Below are 10,452 nucleotides of genomic sequence, written 5' to 3'. Positions count from 1 at the left end.
CAAAGCATATGAGTCGAAAAAGAAACAATCCAGCGAAATAAATCAAACCATCAAACCTGCATGCTTGTCATGTAAGCTGTTGAGTGTGTTCGCAGACTGACTTGATATCTGAACAGGAAACCTGATGGGACAATGAATGAAGTGTGTAATTACCTGACCTATAGGATGCACTTTAAATGTTGTGATTGTAAGTATGAGATGATATGTTGACAGAAGTAAATGCAGTTTGGGATTGACATTATTGCTGTTTCCAGTTGGTATAGGTATCGTTTGTAGGCGTGGGTGGAGACTATTTGTGAAGTGATTTTGGTTTTTGTTATGTAGTGCTGTGACCTGCCGGGGTATTTTCTGTGCTTGTGGTGTGTTAAGCAAGGATAAAGGTTTTAAAACTTGTAAACTTGTAAGTTTGGCGTGTGGTGTTTGTTATGAATTTGGATTTGCTTGCAAAAATCTCATGCCCAGTAGATGACAGATTTGTTGATTTATTTGGCTGGATTTTTTCTTTCGACTCAAGTGCTTTGAACACATTTTGGTTAAAGATTGTTGATTGATATGATGTCTGTTTGGACCACCTTTGGCTGCTCCCTCATAAATATATTTTTGCATAACCCCCTCATTCTCTCATCTTCGGCTCCCCACCCACCCGTTAACCCTCAATTATTTTTTTAGAGGGCAGAAATCAGAAATCGGTTCAGTCCTGCCCTCGTTTTATATTTAGAACTTAATACTACACTTAATACTACTGTAAGAATCCGCTGGGTCTCGAACTGCCGATGCCATTCGGCTGCCCTTCTGTTCCCGCTCAATACGTAGTTTACTGGGTTCGCTACTATAATTCGCTGTGGTCAAGTTCGCACAGAGAGAGAGAGAGAGAGAGAGAGAGAGAGAGAGAGAGAGAGAGTGAGAGTGAGAGTGAGTGAGAGTGAGTGTGTGTTGGTAAGCGTGAGTCTAGTCTTCGGAGTCTTGGAGGTGCTGTAAGTTTATGTGTGCGAACAGCGATCTAGGTGGGCTGTCATCAGGTTACGGAATGATGGGGTGTTATCGTTTAACGGTTGAGGTTATGTGTCGATGATTCCCGAGGAATCAAATAAATAAACGCCATGAGGCGTTTACGGCATTGATAAGTGACATTTATATACTCAGAAGTGTGTGTGGTGTGCCCCCCTCCCCAAGAACAAAAGTACATGTTCAATCAACTGCGTCATCAGAATGCTGTTTATTTTTGCATTTGTGTTAGTTAAAAGTGAATGCATTTTGTCTTTCTGGGAATAGCTGAGAGAAGAAGCTTAATTGATCCTTGGGATTTTACTCGGGGAAAAGCTGTCTGTCACCTGACCAGCCTACTGCTTGCCAGGAAATCAGTGGAGTATGTTCAGTACACTTGGCAGGCTCACTTCTTATCGCAACAGGAATTTGGCACGTGGAAGATTGTTTTTTGTCCAACATTTCTCAGACTTTTCCTGCGTAAGACGTAGTTTACTACTACTCTGCTATGACAAGGAGGTCGGATGAGTTCGCTGTTTTTCAGACGTTGCCGTCCCTGCCTATGATAAAATGGCGTGGGCGTTCTGCCCCTCTGTATTTCTTTGGTTGCTAGGATGCATTCTGAGTCCAGTGCAGATTTACTCTCATATATATTGCCAGGGCGTGGAAGTTAATTTGAATTGATGTGTGTCATCTTTCCCTTGTGTGAAGGACATAAGTGTGAAATATTTTGGTTGCATGGAGGGTTGGTTTAGTTGGCCAGTTGATTATTGATGAGGTGTAGAGTGCATTCGTAGTAGCAGTTACGACTGGTGTCACAATGCGGATATTTATTTTGGTATTTGGTATTGTTTCAGGTAGGAGTGCCTGCAAGCATGTGGGATACTATAGCCGTTGCCCACTTTTGATTCCTAGTGACCAAGTATGGGGTGTTCGTAGCATGCCTCACAATGCCACAAGGAAGACCTCAGGCCCTCGTGCGATTACCTTGCTTTCCGAGGAGGTGTACGGTTATAGATTTAGTGGGAGTGCCTAGTCTGTCTCAAAGAGTAGTTTGAGATCAGGGGATGTACTGAGTAGCAACTTTCATGTGAACTGTAGCTGTAGTGTGTGTTTACTGGTATCAACGAAGACATGGAGGACTAATTTGTCTGAATATCAGCGTTTCAGAAGATCAGTTGTGTGCGTGATGGGGAAGCAGCTTTTTTGGAGTTGGAGATGTGAAGAACCAGACAGAACGAAGCACCTGTAGTGTTTGTGACTTGGATAAGGAATTGCATTGTTCAGGTATGTTAGAGAGTACAGTTTATTTACATTCCATAGATCCTTCTTAGGACTAAACCAAAGGATGGAGAACAAATCATTTCATACAATACATATAAACTTCAGTACTTTTGACACAATTACAAGGATGTGTTTCACATGTGAATGTACATAACCTTCAGATTCTGCAATTCAATTATGAAAAATAATTTAAATGCAGGCTTGAACACCTTTAAATCATTTAGAGTTTTAATTGTTGGTGGAAGATCATTAAATGACTTGATACGCGTATAATACGTTCCTTTTTGCGTTTATTACGGTTAGCATAGACTATAGAAAAATTATATACTTGTAATTAATTTTTATTTTATTGTTGAGATTTGTCAAAGTCCACTTACAAAATAAAAGTCTAGTCAATGATATGTTGGTGTCCATGAATCCCAAAGGTTCTGGAAATAAATATGACATGCGCCCTGATGTGGAGAAAAGGTGTTTAGAGTATTACAGTAAGTGCAGTACTTGAAAGTTACTGTAACTAAAACATTTGACTTCCCTTACCAGTGAATCTGGCCTGCGTTGTCACTCGTTATAACTTGAAACTGTTGCTTGTGTTTTCCAGGTCGTGGAGACAGCATGTATTGCTCTGAAGTCAAGCACGACGGATCCGTTACCGTCGTCAGTGCTGGGAAATAATTTGCTGTTTCTTGGTGGCATCCCTGAATTTTAATGAAGATGAGAATACAGTGCAGCAGCTTTTCTCCTGTCCAAGGTATATAAGAGCAGTTGGAGGCAGAAGAATATTGTAAAACTAACCTCATTCTTGATATTAAAAAAGTGTACAAAATAAAAGATGTTTTTCCAGCCTGATGGTACTAACATGACATAACAGATTGTTAATCACTGGCTTTTCAACGCAGAATTGTAAGCGAGTCCCATGGCAGTCTATGAGGCACTGGTATAGATCTTTCTCTGAGCACCCAGAACTCATTATTTACTGGTACAGTGAGCCTGTTAGAGGCTGTATCACAATTAGTTTGTGTTTAGTATCCTGCCAGTACCAGGAGGCATCTGCACGTAATGTATTTCTTTCTCATATCATAAACCCAGATTTCCCATTTTCTCTGTCCCTTTTACATCAGTTGCTGATTTAGGAAGCAGCTACTGCATTGGCCACTGTTGTGACCAACATTTTGTACACTGAACATTAGGATGTGAGTGTAATTATCTGTACTCATTGTGATTCGCCGTTGCAGTTCTGATGATCCACATGTGGAGATCTCCGCAGTCCATGGGATTGCGTGCAGATTGCAGGACAAGCAAGCCAGAGCCACTCACCAGATGGCAGTCACAGGCAAGTTCATCCATTTGAGTAAATTGTTTAATGAACTTATTTTCTGAATTGCAATGCCATTATTGAAAGAAGAAGACCTTTTTTCCTGAAAAGTAGTAAATGGTTTTAATGAAATAAAGAACTTGTCTATTTCTTCTATTGAGACTACAAAGAAACAATGAAGAACGTGATTTTTCTTTGCCAGTTTAAGGAACCACATTTTGAGGCTGACCTCCACATTGTTCTATAATTGAGAATGCATGGAGTGTACCTCCATGCTCCCACTGCCTCATGGCATTGCGCTTAGTCACAAGGATAACTGCAGCTGATATAGCGAACCATTAAATGTTTAAAAATCATAATCTGTGTTGGTTTTCTGTAAGTCCAAGTGGTGTTAGAACCCAAAGACCACTGTGAGAACCTGAAATCTCTCTTAAAACCACATTTAGTATGTGAACTTGTTGAAAGCGTCTGCTTCATATCTGGAAAAGCCAGTAAGGCCTGTTGTGTATGTTGGTAGGAGTGTTTGTTGCTGCAGCCATGAAAGAGTTACGACGGTGTGTTCCTTGTTTGTCACTACACAATGGTGGCGATATCTCAGGTAGCTGGTGAGTTCAGTTTTATAAATTTAGATTGTTCAACATTGAAACAATTTATATTACTGATGGTGAAGTTTCCACCTTTGCTTCCAGAAGGTATGATAAAGTGGCATTACTGATGGTGATATGGAAAAAAAATCTAATTGCTACGGCTACCTCTTGCCCCTTGTCGGTTGAATTCACCTTAGTAGTAGAAGTGCTACAGATGTTGGGTGTGTTGTAGTGGCTTGCCATTTCTTAATCTTTCATTTAGGTCCTTTCTCCATGACATCAAAACAGGCGAACCTGAGGGGCATGGACCGACTGGTGTTTGTAGACTCCCTTGCTGTCATAATGGGGCACGAGGAGAGGGAGCCGTGTATCTTGGAGACAGCGATCAACATCCTCGGTTCCAAACAGACGGCAAGCGAACTGTTCGTTAAATATCCACTGAATCAGTGGCAACAGAAGTTGCGTGGGACTGACGTGATGTGTGTGAGTTGTAGAGTTTGTAGTTGCAGTATTATGACGTGTGGAATAATGGCCCACTTGGCGAATGCTTTAAATTTGCTGGGGGGGGAGGAAAGAAAGGCTCCAGTATGAATCTGTGAGTGAGGGAGTTCAGAATTTGTCAGGTCGCTGGTTGTGACACTGTCGTGACCCGTATTTAAAGTTAACTTGTGAATGGGTTTGTAATGAACTTGACAGAATTTGTCTTCTGAAAATGGAAGGTGCTTGTTCATTGGCTAAGGTAGGAGTGTTAACTGCTTGGTGAAGTAAAACTGTGTGCTCTTAGAAGAGTGTGATGTCTTGATTTCTTGAATGTGACTGTATTTTCTCTTTCTGGGAGTAGCAGATTACGAGAAACAGAATGATCCTTCAGATTCTACTGAGCACCATGCTGTTTGTCACGTGACCTGCGTACTGCCAGCCAGACAAGCATTGAAGTACGTGCGGCAACAGTTGGCGGACCGACTTGATGTCAGAAGATTAAACCTGCTGGGACAAAGAAGGAACATCGTATCCGCAAGAAACTGATATCAGTCTGAACGAGGCATTCGTTGTGTGAGTACATGAGCATTAGAATGTATTTGATGTGGTTGTCGTGTGAGAGAGATGAGTCTGTCCAATTTTATTAGGTACTTCAGATGTTGTGAACTTAAATGTGAGATTTGATATGTTGAAAGACCTATGTGCGGTGAGAGATTGGCATAATTGCAGTATCTGTGGTATGCTAGAGGCATTCATGATTCTCTAGTGAATATATTGTTCATAGGACATCAAAATTGGAGGTTAGGTATAGCTTGTAGACGAGGGTGGTGACTATTTGTGATAAGGTTTTGTTAATGAGTGGTTTTGTTACATGTGTGATGTGTGTAGTGCTGTGGAGCCTTTAATGTGATGTGTTTACTAATTAATAAGTGAGTAATTGCCAAGGTAAGGAATTTAGTTTTGTTGATGTGTGAGTATTGTGCACAGTGACCGGAGCTGCTGGGATATTTTCTGTGCTTTTGGTTAATTTTGAGCAAGGGGATCGGTTATGAAACCTTTAAATTAGGTGATGTGTTGAATGTGATTGCATTTTTTTTCTGGTAATAGCTGCAGAGAAGAAGCTTGATTGATCCATGGGACTTTACTGAGGTTGAAGGATGCGTCACCTGACATGACTACTGCTTGCCAGGAAAAGAGTGGAGTATGTGCAGAAACACTATGGTGGCTCACTGATATGACGACAGGAAATCAATCGGCTGTTATCACGAAGGACCTCATGTCTGCGAGAGATTTATCTCTGTGTCAACTTGACATGCATTGTGTAAGTATACGAGAAATATGATTATCAGATGTGCTAATTCATGATTCACACAATCAAATTCTTTGGCAAGATAGCGAAATATTCCACCAACATGCACTTCATTATTTAGTTCACTTAAGATTTTGTGTGTAAAATTCAATAGCACGTTGTTGCATGTCTTTTTGAAAATTTTTTAGAGAATGCCGTTGGTAATGAAACTGGTCTGTAAGTAGAAATACCTGTCAATTTAGGTAAAGATCTTGTTTATGTTTACAAGATGTTTTGATATCTGCATTGGAACAAGTTTCACAGTTTGAAGGACAGTATTAGGGTGTGGTGTGGAGTACTGGCAGACCTAATAATATAAGGTTGCTTCACTGTCTTAACCTAAAATAGACCCATGACAAAAAATGTCTTCTCAAAATGGAATGTGAATTTATTTGCTTTACATGAGGTGTAGGGGCCGTCAAAGACATGTATTTCTTTAATTATTTGATGTTAGTATTCTACCATACTGACTAAAAGACTAGAAAAGAAGAGTGATGGGAGACGACCAATTTGGATTCAGGAGAGGAAGAGGAACCAGAGATGCCATCGGAGTTATGAGAATAATTTCAGAGAGAGTTCTCGATGTCAAGGAAGAAGTATGTGCCTGCTTCATCGACAGGAAGAAGGCTTTCGATCGAGTAAAATGGAAGAAATTAATGAGGATCCTACAGAGAATTGGAATTGATTGGAGAGATAGAAGACTAATCGAAAACCTGTACATGCAGCAGAAAGTCAACGTGAGACTGGACTCAGGAGACACCAACAGCGTTGAGATAGGTAGATGTGTAAGACAGGGATGCTGCGTATCACCACTTATTTTTAACCTGTACGGGGAATGGCTTGCCAAGGAAGCTGTGGAGACTTCAAAATTGGAGGATCATAATGACTGTAAAGTATGCAGACGACTTGGTAGTATTGGCGAAGGAAGAGGAGGAATTACAGAACATGATGGACAAGTTAGTGGTAACAGGTAGAGAGTATGGAATGGAAATCAACATTGAAAAATCAAAGGTAATGAGGATGGCACCGAGAGCAGAACCATTGAACGTTGTAGTTGGAAACCAACGGCTGGAGAATGTGGAGAATTTCAAGTACTTGGGAAGCATAATCACGACGGACGCCCTATGCACCAAGGAAGTAAAAGCAAGGATAGCCATGGCCAAGGCAGTTTTCCGTCAAGAAGAGGATACTTCTCACTAGCAAGTTGGGATTGGAGATGAAGAAGAAAGTAGTGAAGTGTTACGTATGGAGCAGAGACCTGGACACTCAGGATGAAGGAACAGAAATACCTGGAGAGTTTTGAAATGTGGTGTTGGAGAAGAATAGAGAAGATCAGGTGGACGGATCGAGTTACCAAAGAAGAAGTATTGAGGAGAGTCGACGAGCAAAGAAACATTCTGCAGGCGATTACACGAAGGAAAGTTAACTGGCTCGGACATTATGAGAAGGAATGGGTTACTGAGTGACATCATCGAAGGTCAGGTTGAAGGAAAGCGAGGACTGGGAAGAAGACTGATACAGCTAACCGACGATCTGAAACAAGGAAAGAAGATGAAGTTCCAGGAATTAAAATGAGAAGCTGAGAATAGGGAAAACTGGAGAGCTCTTTTTGGGCAAAGCAATGGACCTGTTGTAAGACAGAACACTGAATAATAATAATAATAATAGTATTCTACCATGTTTTCCATTGGAGGTAGCTCTGCCTTCATTTTATGTGTTTGGCATTGGTATTTTAATTTGGTCAAGAAAGGGGCTTTCTAGGATAGGTAAGATAGCTGCCGTATCTCTCGGTGAGAGACTGAGGCCGAGTTTCTCTTTTTTGAGAGAGTGTTTTATTTATTTCTTGTGAGAGGTTGAGATATCGTTTGAGTCTTCATTGTCGTGGTTTTGAACTTTGTAAATGTTTGCTCATGTTTGATTCTTTTGAAATTGATATTGTATTTATATCTCCTTATCATTGTTCATTTACATCCAGTTTACATAAAATGGGATTGCCGGTGGATGTAATGACACCAAGAACCTCCCCCTTTTAACTTCAGAAAGGCCGATACTGTTAAAAGGTTTTGTTTTCTTTCCATTTTATCGATCCAAGTTCTGAGCGTTGGCGATTTCTGGTTGGTATGTTTGACTTATATTCTGTGTTTGTGTTTCATGTACGCCAGCACATCGGACACGTACCAGTGGACGCGGCCTGTTCTGGAGGGGACTCGAAGCGAAGGGCTCTTTGTGCGTGTGTTGCGGTATCGTTCATTAGCTTACTTTGAATGGCGTATGGTGCAGTACTTGGTGCAACGTGCAAAGGTAGTTGATTTTTTCGATCATTTAGAGTTATTATTGTCTCTAACGGAGTCCGACGAACGCAAAGGAATTTTGAAATTTCATTCTGATTTGAAATCAGACATTGACATGTGCCCTCTGTTGGCTGTTTAGAACGGTCAAAGATGTAGGCAGATTGCGTGTAGCCCCATTAAATGTAGAGTATGACACACTCTGAGTAGGTAAAGTATTTGAGTTTGGTTGACCACGAGGCTCACCACGGCAAGTGTCAGCCTCAAGGAGAGTGACTTATTTTTTAATTTATTTTAAGAAGCAGAGATATGGATGGAAGCAAATTGGTTGCATTGTGCATTTCGCTCTGTTTACTTGCCCCCTGGACCACCACCATGAGGCACGTGGAAGATTGTGCTGTCAATTTTGTTTTTTGGCGAACACTTCTCAGACATTTCCTGCATAAGACATAGTTTACTACTACTCTACTATGACAAGGAGGTCGGAAGCGTAGGCATGTATCCATCAGCCTTTAGTCTTTTCTGCTTGCGAAGAGGCACACCTACTTTCTCACATGTCACGCCACCTCTACCGAAATGTTCACTAGCATATGTATGTTTTTATTGTGGATTCGTTTGAATCAGGCCACCCGAAAAGGGTCACTGTGTAGTTTGCGTATGCTGCGTCTTTGAGATTTTCAGCTCTTGGAGGATAGCTTGGATTTACTAGGAGTAGCTGCGTTCGAATCAGGCTAAAAGAAAATGGTGATACATCATGTTCTGTAGGTTATAGAAACAGCAAGGTACGTGCTCTGCGTGAATAGGTAGCAGGATGCTGGCTCACTTGCATGAATTGTTGAGGGTGCGCTACGATCTCAGGTACACACTTTCGTTCGGCTATCCCGCATCTGCAGAGCTTAAGAAGTCTGGGTTAGAGTGCGTCAGTAGCTGGCCATCAGGCTAGTGGTCGACATGTATAGTTTTGTTGGGCGATGCTTCGTCCGTGCCAGGCGACTGGTTGACGTGAATATCTTGCTTAGCCTAGGCTGCGTCTGTAGCCGTGTGCCTTGTCAGTTGTATGGGTTTGTTTGGTAATGCTGCATGTGCAGTGCTGTACCAGTTAGGTTTATGTTTGCTTGCCTACTTTGTATCTGAAATAGGCCACCTTTGTTATTAATCCTAGGTTGCTGCGGTAGCAATAAATCTTTTCACGTGCTTAGTTTGGCCCAGCTGTGGCCGTAGAAGGCAACAAGACCACAGGCAAACATTGGTCAGTCTGGGTTGCGTACATAGATTCCTAGTGGCTGAATAAATCACAGGTTGGGTTGACAAGGCTCTGTCCGAAGAGATCGACTGTGTTGAAGGCCGCGTCCATAGCAGCTTACTGCCTTACTTGCATAGGTTTGTTGTGTCAGGCTTCGTCCAGAGGAGGATAATTTGTAACGTGGATATTACGATAGGACTAGGCAGTGTCCTTTGCTATGCTGCGTCCGTAGCTGGCTAATTGCTCACTATAATTGATATCTTAGGAAGTCTGTCACAAGAATGATTGAAAGAAAGTGATTTAAGAAGAACTGGAGTGCACGGAAGCACAGAAAAGAATGTTTAAGAGCACATGAAATTTTGAAATATAATAAATTGTTTCAAATACAGAAAAATTGAATTAAATTAATTCTTAACATTTAATTTAGACAGAAGAAAAATAAAGAAATTTATTTAACTTGTTCACTTTACTATGGTAATCTTTAAGCGTTAAAACATTTCTGGCAAACACTTATTAAAGTTGAAGTAGTACATTATGTTCATGAGATGGGAAGCCATAAATGCAACAGATGATGCTTACATACACATTAACAGATCACTCTTAAAGATATTGTGTGTCTATTAACCGACTAACAAAGTTCTAATTCTTCCTTCTACTGGTGATGGGTTCCTTCTGTTGCTTATGCATGGCCGGCGCACTGTAGCAGTAACATTAAGTGATCTGTAAATGTGTTTGTATTGTCATTGCTTCTTGTTTGTGCGAGGAAGCAGACAGGCAACTTATTTAAGAAGATACAAGATGATTTATAGTACAATACAACTGATAAAGATACAGAAGGAAAGATGCAATTAAGTAAAACTGAATTTAAAATTGTAGTATCATACAGTTGATATGTAGTTATGATAAAGTGAGGTCTGATGACAACT

At 40.9% G+C, this 10,452-nt stretch overlaps 1 protein-coding gene across 8 annotated transcripts in view; it reads left to right on the top strand.

Annotated features, from left to right (window-relative positions):
* The first annotated feature begins 983 nt into the window (after window positions 1-983).
* LOC110841048 (transcription-associated protein 1-like) overlaps window positions 984-10,452 on the top strand; it is a 33,078-nt gene continuing 23,609 nt past the window's right edge. Inside the window, exons 1-9 of one of the 8 annotated variants that reach the window (XM_087354912.1) lie at window positions 1,352-1,366; window positions 1,842-2,271; window positions 2,867-3,016; window positions 3,501-3,598; window positions 4,098-4,185; window positions 4,430-4,650; window positions 5,009-5,220; window positions 5,755-5,968; window positions 8,158-8,296. In XM_087354912.1, coding sequence (XP_087211038.1) covers window positions 8,267-8,296 — 30 coding nt within the window. In that variant the 5' untranslated portion in view covers window positions 1,352-1,366; window positions 1,842-2,271; window positions 2,867-3,016; ... (4 more) ...; window positions 5,755-5,968; window positions 8,158-8,266. Of the gene's footprint in view, window positions 1,005-1,348; window positions 1,367-1,482; window positions 1,670-1,709; window positions 1,730-1,841; window positions 2,272-2,866; window positions 3,017-3,500; window positions 3,599-4,097; window positions 4,186-4,429; window positions 4,651-5,008; window positions 5,221-5,754; window positions 5,969-8,157; window positions 8,297-10,452 lie in introns of those variants that run through there. The other 7 variants (XM_087354906.1, XM_087354908.1, XM_087354907.1 and 4 more) reach the window with 7 other exon arrangements.

This window comes from Zootermopsis nevadensis, unplaced genomic scaffold (assembly GCF_977971745.1).
Source record: "Zootermopsis nevadensis isolate Lab colony 2312 unplaced genomic scaffold, Znev_1.0 Znev_ptg000024l, whole genome shotgun sequence".
Taxonomy (NCBI): domain Eukaryota; kingdom Metazoa; phylum Arthropoda; class Insecta; order Blattodea; family Termopsidae; genus Zootermopsis; species Zootermopsis nevadensis.
The sequence above is the reverse complement of the archived record's forward strand: the minus strand, read 5'-3'. Positions and strand labels throughout refer to the sequence as shown.